The sequence below is a fragment of the Beta vulgaris genome, chromosome 5, assembly GCF_026745355.1.
Source record: "Beta vulgaris subsp. vulgaris cultivar EL10 chromosome 5, EL10.2, whole genome shotgun sequence".
Lineage (NCBI taxonomy): Eukaryota > Viridiplantae > Streptophyta > Magnoliopsida > Caryophyllales > Amaranthaceae > Beta > Beta vulgaris.
Window position 1 is genome coordinate 7,444,232 of NC_079206.1, and position 25,426 is coordinate 7,469,657.

Genomic DNA, 25,426 nt, shown 5'->3' on the forward strand with positions numbered 1-25,426 from the left:
TATACTTGTTTTCTTTGGGTGCTGATTTTCTTCAATGTTTTTAACTGTGATGGTTTGCTGTGACTGCAGTTGAAACGGCGCAAGAATGCATTTGTAGCCTGGTGGTTTGTGTCGGTAATTGTTATATTTGTGTGTACGCGCATGTGTATGTTTTATTTATGTCATTAAGCTAGTATTTTCAAATTTCTTGGATATGTCAAGCTACATCCCTCTCTCTAAATGATTTACTGCATCTAGTTATTGAGTGATTTTAGGTTTAAATCTGGTTGTGTTCTAAGTTGAGTTTCAAATTGAGTCTAGATATTGAAGTTTACGGAGCTTGCTAGTGGTTTAGGTCAATAATATATATAGGTCTAGACTTTAGGGTAAATTTATCAGGTCTTTCCCTAAGATTAGATCAAGTCTTGTGCAAATGGTTTGAGAAAAGTATAAGGGGTGAGTCTACCTTTTTCCCTCTCTTCCCCTCTTCTTACTTTCTCTCCGTCATTGCTATCCAAACGAAGTGTTTTAGTGTCGTAATTTTATTTACTAGGGGTGATATTTACGCGAAAATTTCATCAAAAGGAGTACTCAGCCCCCCACCTCCCCAAGAAACACCTTAGAGAAGCTCCGATTTGGAGTTTTTGGTCTATGGCTTTGGCTATTGAGAAATGATTTTGGGCGTCTTGGGTGCGGGCTTCTGCTTCTAATTTTAATCCTGTCTGGCCTAGCCAAGAGTAAACACAGTCTAAGTTCCTAAAATAGACTCACGCCTTAATAATTAATTGATGAAATCCAATAACTACCAGCAAAGACTACAAAGATATCGATGTAAGATTAGCTAACATGTTTGAGAGCTAGTTGTTGGGTTGGGTGATGCCTCGGGTTGAATAAGATAAAAATGATGTATGGTTTGGCGTTGACATTTTGGTGCAAGCACAAGTTACGTATAGTATAGTGGTAAGATTATGATTTCATCTATTTTATTTTCATGCGACTAGGGGAAAAAAAAGCTCTATGAAAAAATGGTAGTTCAATTCGATGTTGTTTAAGAAAGAATTAGTAAACATAGGTGTGGTCGTGTGGATGTGGAATTAGACATGTTATGCAAATTTGAGTTCATGATTCCGAGACCTTATATGCAAAAAAAATTATCTTTTTTTAAGGAAATATTTTGGCAACGTGCATCGCTTGTCCACGCGTTTTAATAATGTGAAATTATTGGGTCAGACCGTCTGACCCAATATTCTCGTCAGACGGGCTGAGCCCAGTTCTCTCCTCTCATCCTGCTACTTACTTTTTTGATTTTCATTAGAGATTAGGGATGGGGCCATTTTACAAAATGATTTCTCATGGATTTATTGGTGCTGCACTTTGTTTCTTAGCGGGAATCAAATTATATATCTTCTCTTTCCTCAATCCGCCATTGATGTGAGCTTGAGAAACTAACAACAATATTGACGTCATCATCGCCGCATTCAGAATCTTCATCGACATATTCGACAGCTCGCTAGTTCGTCATTGGCGACGACGGTATGGAGATCCATGTTAATCTTCGAAACTGGAATTTGTTTGATCTTCCAAAATCTGAAATTGGAAAATTGGATTTTTGGAAAAATTGATGTTAAATTGATGATCATATCGTTTCAAGAAGAAAGAAGGTGGTATGATTATCGTTTCAAGAAGAAATAAGGTGGTATGATTATGTAAGGTCAACGGCAGTAGCAGCTAGTTGGTTAAGGTGTAACAGTCTCACCCATCATCTTTCTCTCTCTGAGGAATGAAGAAGGAGGAGAAAGTGAGAGAAATCAAAGGTTAGTGTTTTATTTTTTTTTCAGTTTGACTTTGTTTTCTTTCAGTTGGACTTTGTGTTCTTTCAGATGGACTTTCTCTTCTTTCAGTTGGACTTTCTTTTCTTTCAGTTAGACTTTCTTTTCTTTCAGTTAGACTTTCTTCTCTTTCAGTTGGACCAACTGAAAGAAATAATGGGCCAACTGAAAGAAATAATGGACTAACTGAAACAAAATGAAGACTACCTGAAGAAAAATGTAGACTACCTGAAAAAGAATAAAGACCAACTGAAACCCAAGTAAGTCTAACTGAAGCACAAAAACCCACTGAAAAACAAAGAAGACTAACTGAAAACAAAATAAAGACTACCTGAAAAAAAATTGGAACCACCTGAAAAAAAATGAAGACTACCTGGAAAAAAATTGGAACCACCTGAAAGTCGTCCGACCAAGATTATGGTCGGACGAGTCCGACACAATACGTTCTCTTTAATAATATATATAGATTATATATGATTCTCAATTAATAAATCTTTTTTAGTAATTCAAACATGCTTTTTTCTTACTCTAATTTATTGTGCTATTTTTTAGCTCCTTGGAATAGAGGAAATTAATTGCGGGCTTGGCCTAGGTACGAATAAGGTCAAATATGTTTTTGTCCAACGGTCTTAATATGGAAGAATATAAGCCCTTATGTGGACTTAACACATAGTCCATGCCCGCCCTAGTAAATAAGTCGCGTTTTGACGGGTATAAAATGTGTTGTTAAAATTAAACATTATTGCTCACAATCCATACAACCACACACAACAATAATGCCACAAACTATAAAGTATAAACCTCAAAAAGCAAGAAATGAAATGAGTATTAAGAAAGCAAAATTTTGTATGATGAGGTAAAAATATCAGGTGGCGTCAAAGGTCGAAGCAAATAATGAGAATCTAGACATTATAATCTTTAAATTCAAACACAATAAGCTCAAAAATATAAAGACAAGACCAAATATTTTATTTGAAAAATAATTCTACTTCTAAATTACTATTTAAGCTATTTCAAGTATCTATATATGAATATATCTAAGCTTTATGAATCAAAGTCTCTTAAAGCCCACTCAACAAGTTCCATAACCCATTAAAAATAAAAAAAATGAAACGAGACCAGCAATCACTACAATCACACATTCACCCCACCCCTTCCCTAACACCAATAAGGCAATCACCACCTAATTCTAAATCAATAGCCCTACTCTTTTAGGTCATCTATCACATAACTAGTATAAGCCTAAAGCTTATTAAAGCTAACATACCATATTCTCTCTTCAAATCTTCACCATAAAACCATCTTGAGGGTTGGTTAACTTTGGTTTGTACTACTATTTCCGTTCTTTTTAATATACTTTTCTTTTTGATCTGTTTCTTTTTAATCTACACATTGTTATTTTTTCTATTTTTGGTAATATTTCACATATACTTTTTCATCTTTTTCCACCTATGTCATCCACTTTTTAATATTTTAACCCCTTTTTAGTTTTTCTCTCTACCTTTTTAATTTATCTTTTATATTTTTATATTTTCTCCTTAATTCTCCTGCAAAATAAAGTGTGTAAATTAATTTGAAACCGAGGTAGTATATGGTTTTTAGGTTGGTAATTTGGGTTAATAAGTTGGGCATAGTCTTCTTAACCCTTAGGTCACATCTCACATGTGGGTCCCAAACAAACTTCAAAGGTTGCATTTTTTTTAGCAAGAAAAACACCCTCAATCCTCAACTTGCTTTCAATTTTCTCTCTCCTCCTGTCTCTTCTGGGCGATCTCACCGCACTTCTTCCCATTTCTCTCTCTCCTCTGAATGACAACAACAACAACAACAACAACAACAAAAACTCCACACTTTCTCTAATTCTACCAATTCTTCACTCACTCTTCTTCATACCCTTTATTCTTTTCTTTGGATTGAAATCTCTTTAATTTTGTATGTAAATTTAGGGAAAAAAACTAACAAATTTTTAACGATTTTAAAGCTGAAATATTAAGATTTAGATATTATAAAATTATGTCATCGTCAAATCCTAGAACAGTGGAAGAGATCTTCAAGGATTTCAGCGCTCGTCGTTCTGCTATTGTTCGTGCGCTCACTTCTGGTATTTTTTTTCTATCTTTCTCTCTCTTCAATTCTTAGTATCTGGGTTTTTTTCTGTAACCGTTTTTGTGATCTGGGTTTTTTTTTTCAGATGTTGACGAATTTTATGGGCTCTGTGATCCGGGTAAGATGATTTTTTTTCATGGGTTTTGAAACTAATACCTAAATTAGTGAAGTGGGGTTTCAGATTCGCTGGTGAATTTGATTAAAGTGGTCAATTTTGGATTATGTTCTTATCATCTTTTTTCATGTTTAGTTTTTGGCTATTAATGTCCAACATTTTGGAGTTTATAATTTACTAATTTAGTTAGCTGTATTATTTTCATATGTTTGAGTCAGTTGCGGGTTAAAGTAATTATCAAACTTGCTATCCAGTTTAATGTTATGTACTTATCTGTTCAAGTTGGTTGTGTTGTAATATTTTGATCAAAATTCAACCATTTTTTTTGTTTTTGAGGAGTACTTTGACAAAAATTTCCGCATTGGGAATTGTATTAATGAACTGAAGTTCAGTTATTGAAATTCAGTGGTTATTGGTAAGTCTGAAGTTAAGATCTCAAAAACGAATTGAAGAAAGTTGGGGATGCATTAGTAGACTATAGGATAGAGAGTAGAGCCTTGTTATTGACTTTTGTTGGTGTTATGATATACTTCTTCCGTTCTCTAAGAGATGCAACATTTTGGTTTTTACACTATGTATGTACTTACTTTGACCGTAGGGATATGTAACTAATACAAAGTTGTGTATTGGCATTTGGCAAGCATAAAAGCCGAAACGTTTCAACTACTAAAAATGGAGGAACGATTATGTATTTATTGTGAAGTGTATGTGTTCTGCTTGCATTTCTGGCTAGAGTATTTGATTATAGTTTCGTCTCACTTGTTTTGTGTATCTCTTTGGCAATTAGAGAAGGAAAATTTGTGCTTGTATGGGCACCCGAGTGAAACTTGGGAAGTTAATCTCCCTGCAGAGGAAGTTCCACCAGAGCTTCCTGAGCCAGCTCTTGGGATCAACTTTGCAAGGGATGGAATGAACCGGAGAGATTGGCTTTCTCTTGTTGCTGTGCATAGTGATTGTTGGTTGTTATCTGTAGCTTTCTATTTTGGTGCTCGTCTCAACCGTAATGAAAGGTATGCTTTTTTGTGGTCCGTATAAGCTATGGTTGCATTAGTATCTCTCTTGTTGATTAAGATGGACACAAGCTGTTCTGACTTCTGAGTGTTGAGACGATAAAATGCATATATGAGTATGCATGCCATAAATGTATATGTTATGAATGCATCATTCTATGTTACACGGAAATATCTAATCTTGTCATTTATTCTTGTTGACAAGGTTGAACAATAATATGGGTATAGTCCGATTCTCTATTTTGTGCTTAGACACAGTCTTCCATAAGAACCAAGAGTTGGAAAGAGGTGAAGAGATCTTGATTGGGCTTTGGTCTTTAAGAATTGTTAGATGCTGCAGGATACTCTAAGACTTTTCGATGTCAATGGTTTGAAGTTACTCATTTTAGTTTTGTTTATATTTTCAGTTGAACCCAGCTCAAAAAATCTCTGTTAGGATGATTTCTTTATGTGGCAATTGAATCTCTGTCAATTGCTTTGTGGTATTGAAGAAAAGCAAGTTTTCATTGTGCTTAACCATCATTTAACACACTTCCCTGTGATGGCTATATGAGAGAGCTAATTTTTATTAGTTCAGAATGTCAAGGCTTTTGGAGATTTGCAGCTGGAGCTCTGATTCATGATGGAAATGCCTAGCTGGATGCTTATTATTCTTTTTTCCCACCATTGGCCTTAATCTCCTTTTGGCCAATATATTTCAATAAATTCTGCTGAACCTGTTGTTAGAAAAGGCGATGTTTGCAGCCTCTGACAAGTGACATTTGCAAACCCATCTTTACACGGATGTTTTAATATCTACAATCTAAATATTATGATCACTGTCAAATCTTACACTTGTATTAAGACTGGCTTTATAAGTTCAATAGTAGTTGGTTCTCGTAAATCCTTCTTTGTAGAAGAAGTTCTTGATGGATATGACTAGAGGATGGAATATCTGTAGCCTTGGAGCTGTACAAGGTGCTTTGATACTTTTTTGGGCCTTCTCCAGTCCTTTTTGTCATTTCCTGAAATGGTAATCTTCTTGCCTCTCGTAATAACCAGCCACACTTGGTCCCAATCAACTTTTGCCAAATTGCCTTCAATATATTGCTCAATGTTGCAACTGTCCTACCTGGGGCATTCATGAAGAATATTTTAAGTGAACGTAGGGATGATCGGTGTTAAAGAATTAAGAAGGGGGAGGAATGCAGCACCCTTGCACCCTTATTTCCCTTTTTTTGTTAGATGTTTGGAGCAGGTACTCTTGTGATTTAGAAGGTTGTGTGTGCCAGATAAGAAGGGCATGAAATGTGGAGAGGAAGAGGGATGATGAGGGAGGAGGGGTTTGATTAAGAACACGTACACAACATTTTGGAGGAATTTGAAAATCCTTTTCTTCTCTAACCAAACAATAGGGAGAATGAAGGGGTTTATGTCTTTCCTTTCTATCCCTTGATTTCATTCCTTTTTTCTCTTTTCACCAATCAGCTTTTTCTGCATTTACTTTGACTCTACAAAAGAAAATGTGCCAGCAACTTACATGCTATCAACTACAAATTTACTTTGGAGGTTATTATACGTAAATGATGTATAAAATGGTCTTGAATGTTTTCGTTGTGTGTTAATTCTCTACGGCGATGGGGCTGAAAAGTGCAACATAAACAATAGAAATTCTTAGTTATGTCCAGGATGTGGAGAAGGATATACTTGCACTTAGGTGTGTTGGCCTCTCCATTAATGATTATGCAATTGTCATTCTTGATATTTTCCCATGAAGATTTCCATCCTTCCTTGAAGCACTGAGATAATGTCGTAGAGCTTTAATTCTAGCATATTACGGAAGCTACCAAAATGTCTAAGTTTATGCAACACCAATTCCAACATAATGTGGTTGTCAATTTAGCCGATAAGAATCTCAGGGAAGGGGGGGGGGGGTTCTCGGTGCTTGTATCTCAATGGCTTCATTCCAGAAGCACATACATAATATGTCTATTTACTCCGCATTGTAGTGGCTGAATATGAGACCTGCAGGAACGAGAGGTTCGTAGTTTGTACTTAAAGCTGACAGTCTTAAAAGATAGGCTGATCAGAAGTAATTTTCAAACTTGGATTGCAGAAGCAAATGAAAGGATTTTTGATGAAGTTTTCAAGAGGCCATGATCTAGAAAAACTTGGAGATATAAAGATTCCTATCAAGAATTCAGATGCACATTTTATTGGATTGACAAGCACCCTTTTTGTTATCTCCTATGCTCATTTCTCTCTCCATGTCTTTCCTGGAAGATGACCCCTCTATGTAAAATATAAATGAGAGTATTGAGGATTCTAGATAGTCGCTATTCTACTGGAAGAAGATTCCACATCCTTTTCATCTTTGACTTATTTTTTATTATGTTTGACTAAGTTGGGGATAAACCAAATGATGCGTTCGCAGCTGCTGATTGAAAATGATCATAGTCTATTGATACCAATCAACCTCTGACCCACGTTGTATTCTTTTTTATAAAGAGAAGTTGCCTATACAAGCGGTGCTAAGTATTCATTTGATTTTATTTCTTTTGAATTGATGTGCTGCAGCAGTTTGATGAAGTGAAGATATCAGTAACAAGAGATGCATTGTCTTTGATTAAGAAACATTGACTTTTCGTTGGCTGGCCAGATATGAAAGCCAGTTTTGACTTCTGATTGCTAGAAAACTATGGCTTGGGAGAACTGATTATGGATTTCCCTGTCATATGTACATTAAAATATAAGAATGGGGATTTAGGATGCATGTGTTATGTTTATAATTATCTCGGTCCTTATTTTGTGCACTAGGTAGCTCTCTCACATAGTCACACTGTGAACTTGGATTGTTTATGTGAAATTTCTGCTATCTGCATTCACTTATCTTCGGCGTTGTAATAAACATTTAGCTGGGCTAGTCTGCTGTCTAGTTCTAACAAGCATTCTTCAGGGAAGCCTAGACTCACTAAATATGTAGGTATTAACCCCTGCTATACATGGATTTCCTTATGTGAAAAGAGTTGATATATTAATGGAAGTAGAACAAACATTGGTTGGTCAATGTATCTATTATTGCAAAATAAGCATTTTTGCAAATAACTTTGTAAATCAAGTTTGTGATGCATGTGCCTCGAACTTACACGTGCAATTATAGGACCCTTTCTCCTGTACTTTCTAGAACGTGGGGGTTAGGACTGCTGTTTATATGGACTCTTAAACACAATTGAAAATTTAGAAAGTCATAAAGGAAGGAAACAAGGTGTATATTTTTTTTAAAAAAAAGATGTGCTTTCTTTTCTTTGTTTAAAGGTGGACTTTATAATTTTTACATGGTACATGCCTTACTTTATTATCCAATTTAATGTTTGTACTCTCCTAAAGCTTTTTCTGATAATATCAGCTTATATTGTCTGTCCAAACCAATGTATGATATCTAGGTTCTGAATTGGAACAGCAGATTATGCATGCATAATGCAGTCAGTCAAAGGTGACTACTACTGATAGGTTCTATTGTTTCTTTGTCAGGAAGCGTCTATTCAGTATGATAAATGAACTGCCAACTGTCTTTGAAGTTGTGACCGAAAAGAAGCCTGTAAAGGACAAGCCTAGTGTGGATAGTGGTAGCAAATCCCGAGGAAGTACCAAGGTGAGGATACTTACAGTTAACCTTGATCTGTTTGTCTTCATACATTCTTTCCTGATTTGAGTTCTTGGATAATCAATAAACTCTTGGTAATCTTTTTTATGATACAGATACTTTATGGCTTATACCTGTTGCTTTATAGTAATAAAATATTACTCCTAATCAGCCACTATGGCAACAAAACCTGCAAGAATTAATACCTTGTAGGCTCGTAGTGGATAATCCGGATATGTTAGTTGTTCCAAGAGTTTTGGAAATCTTATACTAGCTTTTTATGGCCTTTCGGTAGAGTTTGGATATTTCATATATGAACCATTTCCATGAACTGTTACTGTATTATTGGAAGATCAAAAGGTCAGGGTGGTTCAGAAATAAGAAAATCCATACAAAATGTCAAAGACCAGTCAGAACATGGGGTTGGAGATTTAGGTTCTAGTTTCAGTAGCTTCTGGGACTTCATATATGGTTAGGTTTCTTCTTCCTTCTGTAATAAAAGTTTTGCTACCCTTGGAAACATCTCTTGTCATATGCATCTCCTGTTTTCCCAATTTATAATGTTATTCAGGTCACTGCACTGCAAGTGTCACCAAACAGCCATTGCGCGGTAGTTTGACTCATCCACCTTATCTGAAAAATTATGAGATTTGCAATTTACATTTTGAAATCTAATGAGATCTGTAATTTACCCCACATGATGCTGCAGCTGACAATGTATAGCAGCAGGAATAGTAATACCGAGGCTTTACATATCCTTAGGCCTTTCCTTTCTCTTTGAAGAAACTCAGTTTTTTGTTGATTTTCTTTCGTTTCATCTAGTTAATCGAGCTTTGATATTCGTTTATCAGAACTTCATTGGCTATGGTTGTTGAAAATTTGGTCTTCATACATCATGTCTCTTGGATAAATATATTCTGTTTGATATTTTATGGTATAGCTAGGTAGACGTGTTGATTGGAGATATAACGGGCATTGACAAATTGGCAACTAATATTGAAGACACCGGGTGGGGGATTGCAAGGAAGAATAGAGAAAAATGAACTCCATAAACTTTTTCTTTTGCTATATCTTTTTTACCATATGCTTTACTCCTTCAGAGTTGCAGCAAGAGCCAAGAGCTCTACAATCTCAAGAAGCTTTTACTGAATAGCAAGACTCTGTAGCAGAGGCCTGAGGATCATGAAAATACATAAAAGAACTACTAGAAAGTTCAGCGGATGGCAGAATATCATCATCCTCAAGAATAGCAAAGAAAAAGGAGTTCAGCCAGGGCAAATCGTAGCTCAATATTATGCATTGAAGCTCAAAAGAGGAATAGAACTACTGCATAGGAAAAGCGGAATTTTCTTCTCTTTTTCTTTCTACTTTTTTTATTATCTTGCTCTAGAATTTCGTCAAATTTCATCGTCTCTGACTTATACACTCACCCTAATTATATCACTGTCACCCCTAATTGAAATAGAACCAGCTGTTCTACTCTACATCCTATATGTTCACCTTGGGCTATTATTAGTAGTTGGAATCTCTGTGATAGTGTTTGCTACATGACCTAGACTGTCTAGGCGTAGAAGTAAGATTGTACATTATATATGACGAAATATGACAAGGGAGAGAGATTTCGCCTTTTTTGAGAAGTTGAGTCTGGTGATTGGTTGTTTACATTAGTTACTCTTTATGCCACAAACCTGGTTGGAGCATTTCTTTGAGTCAATAATGTCCCTATGTATATTTGCAGAGGTCAAGCGATGGGCAGATCAAAAGCACCCCAAAGCTGGCAGACGAGGGATTTGAGGATGATGAAGATGAGCAGGGAGAAACACTGTGTGGTAGCTGCGGTGGCAATTACAGTGCTGATGAATTTTGGATCTGCTGTGATATCTGCGAGAGGTGGTTCCATGGAAAGTGCGTGAAGATAACTCCAGCCAAGGCCGAGAACATTAAGCAGTACAAATGCCCATCTTGCAGCTTGAAGAAGGCAGGACGTAGTCACTGATGCTGGTATAAGGTGATCAGAAAATTTTTACCTGGGTGGCTGACATAGTATAGCAAATACTACTATCTTTAAAGTATGAAATCTGTAGTTAAATTTGTTGCCAGCTGATGTTTGTTCATACAGCACCTGTGATCCAAGTTTTCTAGTCTGGGAGTCTTGTATTTTCTTGTATCAGACAGTCTGGTTTATGATAAATGTATTCGTATCAGTAGCGTATAGCCAATCACCACTTGATGTTTGTCAGCAACACATAGGTTAACAATCTAAAGCTGAATTCATTAAGCTTTGCACCAGAAGTTCTTCTTTTCTGTTTATCTGTATGCTCGCATGTCTTAGCAGTTAGCACTGCTACAAGTAGGTCTGTGTTGTCTGTAAAATTGCTTTGCACAAATTACTACAACAGGGATCTCAAATTAGAAGCAGATTCCGATTGTGATTGTTTACTAGCTCCTCCGAAAATTCACTCTAATTTGGTCTTTGTTTGGATTTGGGCATGGCCGTCGATAATATTATTGCTGAGTGTGAGCATGGCCGTCAACAATATTATGGCTGTTAACATTGATAGTTACTGTTGTTGTTCGAGTCTCTATTAGATGGCATTGCTGCTCTGGTGGTGTATCAGAGTTTCAATGGTGGGAGATTGGAAAGGATCAACAGTGAGTAAAAGATTCTTATGTTGATGTCCATGCTAACATTTGTCATACATTTTTTTTCTTCAAAATTGGTATTGAATGTGTATAGAAATATGCAAAGTGTATGGCTGGGGATGAAGAAAAAACCGAATAATGTTTTTATGTGTTCTTCTCAAATAACCTTCATAATTTTACTTTTATTTATAATAATTTGAAACTTGCAAACCATCAGTTGAATGTAATATTTTGGTGAATCTTGTTAATAGTTTTGTCTTAGTTATAACTAGTAAATATAAAACATTGGTAGACTCAAATAACGATTTTACTATATAAGTTATATTGTGTAAGTCACACACAACCAATAAATCATCTTTAAAATCAAGGTTGGTGACTCAGTCGGTGGAGATTTATGTTTTACCAATCTAAAAAAACTACTAATTACATCATGTATCATCATAGATCAGCCCCTCATTTCATCCTTTTGACAAGAGTTCGATTCTTACATCTTGCAAAGTTGATTCCCAATCTCCCCTTTTTCGTATTCCTCAAAAAAGCATCACTAAAGTAAGGATATACATGGGGTCCATAGAACTTGGCACACAGGAAATGTTATCCCTGACACAAACCCATTAAACTGACCATTTCACACGATAATACAGAAAAACTGCGTACAAGGAAGACACTCTCGCTTAGACCAAAACCCCTATACTCATGATAGTGAACTTATTAAGTGTAAAACAAAGATGCATGTTAGGTAGACAACTTTGTTATTGTGTCTATGAATGTGATTGTGATCTTAATTCTTGTAGGCCAATCCAAAAGCTAGCAATGTCAGTCTCAAATCTCAATACATAAAGATCAATATCACGGGTGAATTTTGCAAAATGGAAAATTAGTGAGGCAATTCATTGAACTAATTCTACTTTTAGTAAAACATAAATTATCTAAAATATTTTCTGGATGTGCAACCATCTACTTGTTTCTTAAACTTTTTCACTTGCCTAAAAAGTTGAAGACAGAGTGTTTGTGCCAAATAAATTGCGACAAAGGGAGTAGTAAGAATCTAAATTGCGACCGTTGGGTCACCCCATATAGAGTCATCTCATATTGTAGGCCTTGAACTTGAGGAGGGTGCCATAGTTCTATATAACATGAAAAGGTTATAAGCAAAGGTAAAGCATAGTTCTATGTAACAAAGAAGATAAGCATAAACTATGACACTATTAGACTATTACTCTTTCTTTTCCCTTTGAAGGGTAATTACGATTGGAGAATGCACATATCTTTCAATTAATTAGCTCAGTCCTAAATTTCCGATTTCCGGCGAAAATTAGATTAAGTGAATGTTTGCTTAGAATATTAAGGTGGAATAGGATCAAGTATAAGGGAGACAAGAATAAAGAAGAGATAAGCAGATGATACTTTGCCAAAAACGATTGCACATTGATGTAGCAGAAAGAGAAACATAATCTTACATTCGTACCTAAGGCCAAAAAGGCACAATCTTTTCATTGATATTTGACAAGAGATTATACAAACATACCTCGGATTCAGCCTCGCAAGCCAGAAAACACTACTAAATCCAATCAGCAGCCCCCAAAAATCAATGACATCCTTAAAGAAAACAGTCCAAATATATGCAAAATGACCAAGTATTTTGGCCGTTTAGATGGGGTCAAACACAAACCTAAACCTGTTATTACTCCGCCCCCAATTTCAAAGACCCGTCTTTCAAAAGCTTCATGCTTAGGTTGTTAAATCTTCCTCGTGAATAATGTCTAGAGGCCTTTCTCCAATCAGTTCCAGTTTTCATCATGGCAACAAACTCATCAAAGCTTATTTTTCCATCCTGAACGCATTAACTTGCATATTAGCAAGGAATTCCAGATACATCATTGAATCTATGAGAAAATAATGAAGAATCCAGAGGCTTTTTACCTTGTCTGTGTCCACCTCCTGGAAGATGTCATTGGCAACGTTAATGCAATCCTCGACTCCATCTTCCATCAAGGCATTTTGGAGTTCTTCTGGCTCAATATAACCATTTCCATCCTTGTCAAAGTAAGAGAATGCTTTCCGAAGGTGCTCATCATTTCCCATTCTCTGTAAATGAAGCGAAACAGCAAGAAATTCTCCATAGTCCAGCGTTCCTTTGCCATACGTGTCAACCTGCAGGCCAATTATGTTGCTCAGAAAGCCATTGACTGACTGGTAAATTTATTCTAAGCCAAAACTGTTGTTTTGTCAGGCTCACACGGGAAAGAGAGAAATATAATGATGATAGAGAGACTTTTTTGTTCTAAGCACTATTATTTACTGCATGACAATAAGGCATTTTAACAATCGGTTGCACTGGTCTTGAATTCTTGATATGGTCTGTCCTACTTTTCAGCAACTAACTCCACTTTGGGTTATTTTGGACTTGTGATGGTCATTTTTGGGTCATTTTGGACTTGTGATGGCCATATTTGGGTCATTTTGGACTTGTTTCACATACAAGGATCAGAGAGCTTGACGATATTGCATATTCACAAGAATGTTTAGTTTCTTGACTCTGAAGAAAGTCTGAAGGCACAGGTGGTTAAGACTCCAGTAACTAGATCTTTGCTAGAGAGAAGTAATGGAGCTAACCAAGCAATACTGTAGACAAAAAATTGCAGCTGAGCAAGTTGATAAACCACCCTGTTCAGCCGCTCTCAAAAACCTGTTCTACAGCAAGTTGGTAAACCACCCTGTTCAGCTGCAGTCACACAGTACCTAGGCACATTCCACGCCAAATGGAGGGACGTCGGGAAAGAAAGAAAAGAATGCACCATGTGCCAACTTCAAACTAAATTTTGCAAGCATACAACCTAAGAAAAAGCAGAAGCCCAAGATCAAAGAAGTTATGCAATCTAACCAATTACCCCGCAAAACCCATCCCCCTTTCCCAAATGAAAGGAAAAAGGTACTCCTAGAAGCTAATAACAAAAATACATCTCTGCATAAACCAGCCTATCCAATTCATCTTGCCTACACTGAGAGAAAGAGTAATTGAATACATCATTAATCGACAAAAAGGTAGGCAAGAGAACAGAATACTAGAAAAAGAGGCCCTATTTGAATAGATTTGTAGGAAACTAGAAAGGGTCATAATAGTAAACACGTGAATCTCACCCTCTCTTGGGGAGGGGAAGCACCAGGGTAAGGGGAGGGGGGAAGATGGGGTAGATTGGGGTGGAGAGAGAGTTCGAGTGGATAGGTGCTTACAGCTTCAATAAGCAATTGTACTTCAGACTCTCCAAGTTGGGAGCCATACTTAAGAAGACCAGCTTTCAGTTCTTCAACTAAAACAATTCCGTCATCATCTGTATCTATCTTTTTAAACATTTCCTTGATATCTTCAACTTCTTCAGCAGACAAGAACTCGGCAATAACCTGAAATAGAGTGTCGTTGAAGCTGTCAGTACCTAATAATACAACCAAATATAGCCATAAAGAACCTCATTAGTCACAGAAGCAGCATATATACCCTCAGAGCTTTCCTCTTGAATCTGTTCATCATGGCAAACTGCTTGAGCCTTGATTTTACAACATCTCCAAGAGGAACATTTGAAGCCTTTTTGGCATTTTGTACCCATGAATGTTCTGTAATGCATAGTAACCATGTAAGATTTACAGCGAATATCATGCACCCAACACAGACATAAGAGCTCGTTTATTGATGAAGCTGAATTACACATGCACTGACTAAAAGCTTCAATTCTTTGAGCTATTTCCAGCGATTAGATGCAAGAGCCTAGTGCTGATGCTACCCTTAACAAAATTTTCACTTTCACTTCTCTTTTGGAAGAAAGAACTATAAAGTTGTAAATGAGATAATGTACAGACTGACCCCAAGACACAAGCCAAACATAAGTGCCCTGTCACTTGAAGAAGTATGCAAAGTTCAAACAATTAAAAACTATTCAGATAGGAACTCCATAGCAAATTCTTCAGCTATCAGAGAGATCTTCATGCGCACCATTAAGGAAGATTTATATCTTAAAGGCGTAGAGAGCACTTTGAGCTTTGTGTTCTTGAGAAAAATAGATACAATTCAGATTTAATTTTAACATCCAATAGTTCAGCTACGATCTCATGAGAAAACAATCATTTTTTTTCAGAAAATTCGCTGGTGAACTATGGAAGGCAGGTAGTTCTTGTTCAATCTACGTTCGTGCCAAATTTTCATCTTCAACCACTTATGCACAAGCCAAAGAGAAATAAATGAAATTCTCCTATGAAAAACCATATTGAGAGTTGAGACATAAATTTTACCTATCATGTGACTAGAAAAGAGCCTACATGCAAGGACTACAGATATAGCAAGGTCGGCAAACTACCAGAGTATGATAGGTTAATCACCAGAGACTACCACAAGCAAGTCTAAATTATGAACCATGTCTTAGTCCTAATGTAAACATAGGGTTTTTCAGTAAATACGCAAGTACAATCATCAATATCTGACCCTTCTTGTCGGCAAAGCTGGTCCACTTAAACTAAAGAGTATTATATGATCAAATTGTTGCCAAAAGGTTAAAAAAAATCTTGAAGTGATTAGTCTATCTTCCGATGTTGCATGCTGAAGGTAACAGATAGATTAGTCTAATGGTAGAGGTAAAGGCAATAAAATTCAAAAATAGAGATGAATTGATCTTTACTATCACGTCTCTTCCCTCCCTGTATTATTTTCTGTTCTAGCACAACTTAATATGAGTTTGCTTTTGCTTCAGGAAGCTTCCAGGTTCCTATCGATCAACCGAACAGGTTTCTCCTAAGATGGGTTCAGCCACCTCATCATTGGGCACTGGAAAACACCACCAAGATCTTCGTAAAAGTTTGTACTTCATACCTTTGCAGTGAATCCTTCTATTTTGGAAATCCAACTATTCATTATTTTAGACTTTTGTTGTATCCATAATCCAGAACTCAAAATTTCAGCAACAAAGCCACCAGCCAATAGATAGATAAGACAATTCTTCAGTGGAATACCAGAATTTCTTACACTTTGTCTCTGCTAACATCCAGCAGGGAAGGTTTTCTAAGATTCTTATCTAAGTGCAATTTCAATTACTTTGCAAATAGCCAGGTTAGGATTTTCCAAAACCGCCCAAACTGCAAGCATTTATCAAAAGAGAAAAATCACGTCTAAATCAATACAGATGAGTGCTTCAAGAAGTGAACCAAGCTCCTTTGTCAGCCACACTTCTTGCAATCTCATTCTTCTTTTGAAAAGGTAAATCCAGCAGATATAAAGGCTTGAAAAATTCTATGGAAGTAGGTGAATAAAGGCTATAAAAAATATATGAGAACAACATAAATCAAGTTTGGGAGAACAAATCAAGCTTTCAGCAATCTGAGCATCAGCTTCTTTCTTTCTTCCACCTGGTATTTCCGAACCACTAATGTCCAAAAGGTAGATAGATAGTAACTTCTCTGTTACTTTGTCTACTGAGAAACAAGAGCCTCCAAATGCATCAAATGAAATGTGAACAAGCAGTTGTCAGATCTATCAGACGAGTCACAGCTCAGGAAGTAAGATCAAGTGCTTGCCATTAACAAGCAACTTAAAGCATGTTACAGACCTCATATTTTTACTTATAACTTAAAAGTTCCTAGTATAAGTGTTCCATTTTCTAAATCTTTTTTTTTTGTTCATAGTTTGTGGAACTTTTCTGAATTACTTCTAACAAATAACTTTTAGACACAATATTGGAAACCTATGAGCACAGAACGGTAGAACAATTGAACCAATAACCTCAATATTGCCCATATCCACAAAGCTCCAATCAGAACTCCCAGTATGTATTTTTTGCTTTTTTCCTTCTTTAGACAAGTAAATATGTTATATGTACTTGCCAAATCATAGTGCATCAGGACTAATTTATCAATGGAAGACATACTAATGGTCCAGTTTCACATGCATGTAATAAATTCCAAGGAAGCTCAAATTAGAGACAATTAAATAGTACTATTCTTTTTCACAGATAATCAAGAATAGGAGAACACGTGAGAGAACCCCAAGTGTGTAATTACCAAGTACTTGTTTTGCTGTTAGTCTTTTCTTTGGGTCAGGTTCCAGCATTTGTCTGACCAAACTCTTAGCACACTCTGAAATGTTAGGCCATGGATCCCGTTTGAAATCTATTGCACCACGTAGAATGGCCTGTGCCACACCTTGCTCAGACTCTGCAAAAATATTCAAGTAAATAAATGCAATCGTAATAAGACAGCAAAATGCTCAAGGTCATAGAAAAATTATGTATTTTCCAACGCAGCAGATATTCATGCTTTAAGACAACGAAAGAGCCCTCAAGGGTAAAATGCAAGCTACAAATCTGTTCATAAGCAGGGGCATATAACAATGTGCAGCAACAAAAACAAAAGACAAATACCTGCCCAAAACGGAGGAACTCCACACAACAATATGTACAGAATAACACCTGCACTCCATATATCAATTTCTGGACCATAATTTCGCTTGAGCACCTCTGGAGCCATATAGTACGGACTTCCAACAATTTCTGAAAACCGTTCACCTAAACACATAGGACCATTGAGAAAGGCAACTTGGTTACTTTCACAATTAAAATCCAAGGCTTGCAACTAAACAACATCAAACAAGAGTCATAGAGATAATCACGTCGAAAATAGCTACAGCGTATAACAAAGAAACTTATCACCAAACAGACACGACAAAGGCTTATAGAAAAGTGAAGGACAAAATTTCTAGGTATATGATGGCTCTTGAGTTGCTCATCTCAATAGTTTGACCAGAGATAAAGTGTGATCCCATTTACCTATTTTGCCCATCCCAATGCAACCACGATCAGGAACATGCTAAGCATTATGTGGTACAACCATACAAGGTACAGTTGTACACACCGGTTAAACAGAGTTAGGTGATGAACTAAATTCTCAAACTTATTATATATTCCACAGCCTATGGCTTTCTGATGACACCGAATCTGATTCATGGTCAGAAATCGAAGATTAATATTTCCTAAAAATGCTCTTCTATGTATTCAATATACTTCCACTGTTTCTTTCAAATAGAAAAACTTCAACTTTCACGCTCCAACACACAACTTTGATCAATAAATTAATAATATGTTAGTAAAAATTATTAAAAGTTGATGTTTTGATTATTTACGGTAAGATACATCCAACATCTTACGTACTAACATATTAAAAATATTTTAAATTCTTTTAGGAAAGTACTAGTATATGAATTATGATATTGCAAAAGTCAGAGTATTGGTAATAAAAAAGAAGAAATTACAGAATCTAGGTGTAGCAAAACATAAATACAGCCATATATGGGATTATGTGTAAAAACATGAGTACTACCACTGGTAATGCTGCATCATCCCATGATAGCGGAGAGATATTTAGAGAGACATAATAAAATGTTTGTCTTACAGGACGCAGGCTAAAAGGCAAGAGACAATCCCACCAAATATAATGACTACTACATGCCTACGTTATCTCTTACTCAGAGCACCAGTCACTTGTATGCAAAATGTACAGTTGTTCACCTGCTCAAATTAAGATATCTGTCATAGCCAATTGATGCAGTAAGCAAATTTGTTCAAAACCTTTGGAACTTAGCAGTCTTTCAAACTTCCTCCACAGGTTAAACATAAATAACTTCATTTATAGGTATGCAAGTTGCGAGTCCATTATCTCATTTAATTAGAACCAAACATTCCAGTAGAATCAGTAGGTCTTCAAATTCACAATACAACAATTCAGTCTTTAAAAATTTGATATTTGAAATCCTCGCATTGAGACGAATCTAACAAGACCCCACTTGACTATGCTTTTTCTTATATAATAATGCGAGATAGTTTAACAAAGTTGGTTGATGGATAGTGCCACAAAACCAGATGATGCAACTAAAAAAATACGGAGGTAGTATATATTAACTTTTCAGAAACCCATTATAGTCTCAAATCCTCACTTAATGGAAGATAAGAAACCCGAGTTCTTTCCCTCCACATATCTTGTCCTTCTTCTCCAAAGTATCGGTCTTGAATACCGAAGTAGACCTAACAATCTATCAAATTCCCCTAAATCTAGAATCTTGACTAACATTGAAGTAATTGCAATCGAAACCTCGTATTAAGATTCTAACAAAACAGAATATCCCACTCTAGAACACTAAATTAAACTCATTATACCAATACAAAACAGCATTTTAGAAACCCATTATAGTCTCAAATCCCCACTTAATGAAAGATAAGAAACCCAAATTCTTTCCCTCCACAAATCTTGTCCTTCCTCTCCAAAGTATCTGTCTTGAATACTAAAGTAGACCTAACAAGGTACCAAATTCCCCTAAATCCAGACTCTTGACTAACATTGATTGAAGTAAATGCAATCAAAACCTGGTATTCAGATTCTAAGTTTCTAACAAAGCATAATATCCAACTCAAGAACACTAAATTAAACTAAAAATAGCAATACACAAAGCTACATTTTAATTCTTTCAACCAAACAAAAAAGGATACAGCAATATACCTTGCTGAAAGAAAATGGAGAGGCCGAAATCAATAGCCTTCAATGGCGAATTCTCCTTCTTATTAGCAAACAAAAAGTTCTCAGGTTTCAAGTCTCTATGAATAACCCCATGCTTATGACAAAGCTGCACAACCTCAACAATAGTTCTAGTAACACCGGCAGCTGCTCGTTCCGTGTAATGCCCCCTAGCAACGATCCGATCGAAAAGCTCGCCGCCTTCGCAAAGCTCCATAACCAAATGCACTGCATTATCATCCTCACACGCCTCCTTCAAGCTCACAATACTCGAACTCTTAGGCAAATGCTTCATAATCGCAACTTCTCTCCTAACATCATCAATGTCGACAGCAGTACGAAGCTTTCGCTTAGAAATCGACTTACAAGCTAACAATTCTCTATTACTTTTATCAATACACAAGTAAGTAACACCAAATTCACCTCGACCTAACTCTCTATCAATCAAATACTTCTCTTCGATTGATTCTTTTGGTACGTCTGGTAAAACTGTGATCGATGATGATGATGACGATTTCTTCGCTGATAAATTATGGTGATTTTTCTCTCTCCTCTTATTATTGTCTGATTGTTTCGATTTTACATCTTCTCTTGCTACTGCCGCCGGAGATCTGCAGCAATTTCCCATCGATTTGGGGCCAGATTTGAAGGTTTCTGGGAAATGTTAAGGGTATAAACCCTAACCCTAACTCATAGTATTACAAATTTGGGGAATCTAAAACCCTAGAATTTTGTTGTAGAGGAGAGAGAAAGTAGTAGAGAGTGTGAAAATGGAGGAGAGAGAAAAGAGAAAAACTGAAGTGATAGTGAGTGAGTGAGGTGGTAACGGTTCAGAGACTTCAGATGCTTTAGCTTTCCTTATTTGAACTTTTTTTTTTTTGATTTCTGATTTTCCCTCTTTTATCTTTTATTTAATTATTTTGAACTTGTTTATGTTTTTTTTAAAAGGTAAATTTGTTTATTTTTTTTGGGAGGGGTTGATTATGTTGGGGTGTGACGTTTACGTCTTATGTGGGGACAATTTTTTTTGTTTTTTTTGGGTTGATGAATATCTTTGATTAGTAGAATGGATTTTACCAAGTATGAACATTGCATTTAGACAAATGGGAGTTGCCTCTATAGTAGTATAGTGCCTAGATATCTGAAAAAATCACCCACAGATAAGAATGATGTTCACCAGATCCGATATAATTAGATTTCTCAACTGATCCATTTCAAATTCGGATCAACCTAATCCAGTTATACTTAAACATATCAACCCAACCTAATTTGTTAAAGACTCATACTTAATTTAAACCCAGTTAAACCCTAATACCAAAATCCAAACTCAATTTGTGTCTGATTTAAAGTCAACCGGAACCCATGTAGATCTGAGAAAACCCATTTACACCAAACCCATTGTAATCGACCCATGTCAACCCAACCCATTACTGACCCGGCATTATCAAACAAATATGTTTTGCTCACAACTTTAGTCCATGTTCTTATAAATACTTTTGTATAAAGTATTAAAAATTTGTTATTAATAAAAAAATTTGGACATATTTGATAATATGATTATATAGCATTGGTCGAGTTTATTAAGGTGTTCATTTATGTATCTCTCGTGTTGTAGCGCACACAGATATGTGTATGCCGACTCAAACTTAAATCGATATCGATAATGACTAGAAATGAACAGACTCAAACATATAATAGATTGATCCAACTCTACTTGAATCGGACTTGAGTTGACCCAAGTCCATCCGAATCCAACTTCATCTGCACAAACCCATTTAGCACACGACTTATTCAAAACTGATTTGAGCCGAGCCGAAATGGTCTGATCCATTCCTAACCCGCACCCAAGTATACGTTGGCCGGGTTTCATCCAACATAAGTGGCTGCGACCCGACCCATACTTGACCCGAGAAAAGATTTGATATGGCATGATCTGACCCAAACACATTCGACTCGAGCCAACCCAGACTCCTCGATAACCTAGATTGACACCCCTACTTAAGTGGGGACGACACCATTTTTTTGTGTTTGGAATATTGGTGTATTGATGAATGTCTTCAATTATAATGGATTTTCCAAGTATGAACATCGCACTTAAACAAATGGGAGTTGCCCCTGTGATGCCTAGATATCCGGAAAAAAAATCACTTAGGGACAATAATTAGGTGTGGAGAGCATCTACCAATCATATCTTTATTATGGATCCATTCCTAACCCGCACCTAAGTATACGTTGGTCGGGTTTGATCCAACCTAAGTGGCTGCGACCCGACCCATACTTGACCCGAGAAAAGGTGTGATATGGCATGATCTGACCCAAACACATTCGACTCGAGCCAACCCAAACTCCTCGATAACCTAGATTTACATCCCTACTTAAGTGGGGAAGACACCATTTTTTTGTGTGTTTGGAATATTGGTGTATTGATGAATGTCTTCAATTATAATGGATTTTCCAAGTATGAACATCGCACTTAAACAAATGGGAGTTGCACCTGTAATGCCTAGATATCGGGGGAAAAAATCACTTAGGGACAATAATTGGGTGTGGAGAGCATGTACCAATCATTTCTTTAGTATGGATTTGTCGTTTTAAAAGAAAATTTGACATAAATAATTTTAATTTTTCACCCTATTTTGTAAAATAATTCAAACTTTTGAAAAACTTATAATATTTCCGACTAAACATTTTAAACTAATACAAATTTTTATATATAATCAAAAGAAATAAACAAAGGCATGTAAGAAAAAATAACTTTGGATTATTTTGAGTAAATTGCTCGAAAAATTGGATTTATTAGTAAATGATGAGTAAAAGTTTGATTCATTCATGCAAAAAATACCTTTTAAATTTCAAGTATGGTGTCATCCATTTCTTTTCCTTTTCTTCCTCTTTTTCATTTGGTCTAGGTAGATTTTCTTAAAAAAAAATATACCTCTTTCTTTTTAATTTATTTGGATTTTTTTAGGTTTGGTATGAGAGTGAAGATTACAGATAGGAGTCCACTCATGGTACACCCAGTGACATTTACGTAATCAATTGCAAGTTAAGGGGCACGCTGGTAATTTCGGGGGAATAAATGACAAAAAGCAAAAATCTGAATCCAATTCTTCTTTCTAGCTCTTCCTTCAATTCGAAACCTTATAAATAGAAAAAAAAATGGAGAAACCTACACAACCTTGCGGATCACTAATGGCGGATTCAACTCAAACACACTAATGGAGATCTGAAATTGGCTCATTTCTCTCAATTCTTTCTCGTCGGAAAAATCTGATTTTCAATTCTTCTCTCTCCTTCTTCGAAACCTTCCAAACACAACAATGGAGATCTGAAATTCGCGGAAAAAAAAATTCCAGATCTAAAATTCGCGAGATGAACGATGAGATGATGATGACGCGGACTCGAGATGAGGATGATGAGGCGACTGAAGAGACCCACGACCCATCCACGACGATGATGAAGACCCACGACCCAGATCTGATTATGTTTTTGCTCATTTGTTTTGTTGTTGTTTTGCTCATTTTCCCTCAGTTATTCGTATTGCATAAACCATATGTTTTTGGTTGTTTAACATGATCATGACATGAACAAAATTATAGGTGCTGATTTTGAATTATCATTGTAGGAATGAGCAAATGTATTCTGCAATAATTTTAAATTTTAATGTTCAAATGAGTCAAGCATCTATGCTCATTTAGATTGAAGATTATGTGCTCATTTACATAATTTTTGTTGGATGATTATTAGTACTTAGTCAACTCTTATGTGCTTGCTCTAGTCTTTTTTTCTATTCATTTCATCTTTTTTTTCATTTTTTTTTTCTCACCTATAATTAGTTCATTTTCATAACCGTTCATTTGCACCAAGTTTGATCATTTTCTTAAATGAGTAGAATTACTTGCTCATCTACTCATTTACTCATTTGATCATTTGCTCATTAGCTTATTTTGCTCGTTTGGCGAAAATAGCCTTGGGTGTACCATGAGCATTGTACACCCAGGTTTACTATAAAGATTATCTTACATATAATAATCCATTACTCCAAAAATGAGGGTAACAATTACTCTTTACCACCCTTAGGTTGGCTAATTTTTGCCTCTGTTAACATGTTGGAGGTAGGAGATAGAGAGAAACAAAATGAAAATTTTAAGATGAGAGAGAAAAAAATATTCCTCCTTATTACTACCAAACTTACCAATTAGTAAAATCTACTCTCCTAATATATCATCTTGAATTGATTCCCCCTTCAATTTTTACCCCTTAATAATTCTTATATTTCTAAGGATAAAGTTTTTTTTATGGGATTTAGGAGTATTGATGAATATCTTTAGAATGGATTTTCCAAGTATGAACATTGCATTTTAGACAAATGGGAGTTGCCCCTATAGTGCCTAGATATGTGAAAAAATCACTTGGAGACAAGAATTGTGTGTGGAGAACATGTACCAATCTTTTTGTTATTAGGGATTTGTCCAGCCCCGACGTTGAGGCCATGGGTGGAACGTCCAGCCCGGACGTTCGCCCCCATGGTCCAAAAAAAACCGACGGCGATTTGTATTCCTTGCGCAAAGAAGAGTAGTTGGATCTACAATTCGAATGTCGATGGTGGTGAGCTTCGTTTATGTCGATGGTGGTGTAGCGGAGAAGAAGCAGATGTAAGTTCAGGTCATGTAACCTTACTTAGCAATTCATTATCATTCATTTTATTTAACTCATAATCAGACAAGGGTCAAAAGTTAATTTTAGTAAGACTTCGACTCGTATCTATCTTTTTGCTTAGTGATACAGTAATGAGCAGAACTTAGATTTGTTAATGACCGCGAAATTCACTTGCACCTCAATGGAAACATAACATGAAAGATTGTGGAATATGTTTGTCTTTGTTCATCAAGATCATATAAGGAAGTTTGCAAATATAATTAAGAGGATGTGCTAAAGTTTCTCATAAGTGGAGCAAATCACGACAACACCCTATACTCAGTAATGTGGTGGCAGGGGCCAGGGAGTGGGGTGCTTGCAGAGGGTCGGGGTGGCTGGTGGGGGTGGGGGAGGGTGGGGGATGCTGGTGGGTGGTTGTAGTAATGGTGTGGTGGTGGCGGGAGGTGGATGGTGGTGGTTTAGAAAAAAAAAAGAGATTAGAGATGTTAACTTTTTTTCGGTGTTTTTAAGTAGTTCTGGGGCGATAAATAGAAATTCAGTATGTACATGTGAGGAAAATATGAGGGTAATATTTGATGAAACTTATCAATTTGTTATTAGTTCAATTCTACAAACTTCCCCTTCACTAATTCTAAAATCCATAATGGATTTTAGACTATAAGACTAGTGACATCGTAGTATAATCTTAACAAGTGGCGCTATCTTAGTTGTCTCTCGCATTGCCCAAATTCTTATCAGTCTTAGCATTAGGGATGGGCAAGGGTCGGGTCCATCTGGACCCTAGACCCGGACCATAATTTTTTTTGCAGACCCATACCCGGACGGCCGAACCCTAAGGGTTTGAAAAAATTGGATCCTGACCCAGACCCTTAGGGTCTGGAGTGTCCAGGCCTAAGTTCTGTATTTTGCCAAATTTTCA

At 36.2% G+C, this 25,426-nt stretch overlaps 2 protein-coding genes across 2 annotated transcripts; one reads left to right on the plus strand and one right to left on the minus strand.

Moving 5' to 3' along the window:
• Positions 1-3,506: 3,506 nt before the first annotated feature.
• On the plus strand, positions 3,507-10,865 carry LOC104892493 (PHD finger protein ALFIN-LIKE 1). The gene is made up of 5 exons (XM_010678444.4): positions 3,507-3,909; positions 4,000-4,032; positions 4,817-5,039; positions 8,550-8,670; positions 10,400-10,865. Exons 1-5 carry the CDS (start codon positions 3,822-3,824, stop codon positions 10,655-10,657), a joined length of 723 nt encoding a protein of 240 aa, XP_010676746.1. The 5' UTR covers positions 3,507-3,821; the 3' UTR covers positions 10,658-10,865.
• A 1,846-nt stretch (positions 10,866-12,711) lies between these two features.
• On the minus strand, positions 12,712-20,773 carry LOC104892495 (calcium-dependent protein kinase 13). Its single transcript, XM_010678446.4, has 7 exons — positions 19,834-20,773; positions 17,706-17,849; positions 17,347-17,499; positions 14,801-14,916; positions 14,539-14,706; positions 13,228-13,458; positions 12,712-13,138 (listed from the first exon to the last, which is right to left on the minus strand). Exons 1-7 carry the CDS (start codon positions 20,474-20,476, stop codon positions 12,989-12,991), a joined length of 1,605 nt encoding a protein of 534 aa, XP_010676748.1. The 5' UTR covers positions 20,477-20,773; the 3' UTR covers positions 12,712-12,988.
• Between the last annotated feature and the right edge of the window lie 4,653 nt (positions 20,774-25,426).

Bases quoted from the DNA above. Each gene is read 5' to 3' on its own strand.
- LOC104892493 (XM_010678444.4), top strand. From the start codon at position 3,822: ATGTCATCGTCAAATCCTAGAACAGTGGAAGAGATCTTCAAGGATTTC. The intron at 3,910-3,999 runs GTATTTTTTTTC...TTTTTTTTTCAG, and splicing joins TGTTCGTGCGCTCACTTCTG to ATGTTGACGAATTTTATGGG. The intron at 5,040-8,549 runs GTATGCTTTTTT...TTTCTTTGTCAG, and splicing joins CGTCTCAACCGTAATGAAAG to GAAGCGTCTATTCAGTATGA.
- LOC104892495 (XM_010678446.4), bottom strand. From the start codon at position 20,476: ATGGGAAATTGCTGCAGATCTCCGGCGGCAGTAGCAAGAGAAGATGTA. The intron at 17,500-17,705 runs GTATTTGTCTTT...ATATTTTTGCAG, and splicing joins AGTTCCTCCGTTTTGGGCAG to AGTCTGAGCAAGGTGTGGCA. The intron at 13,139-13,227 runs GTAAAAAGCCTC...TAATGCGTTCAG, and splicing joins AGGAGGTGGACACAGACAAG to GATGGAAAAATAAGCTTTGA.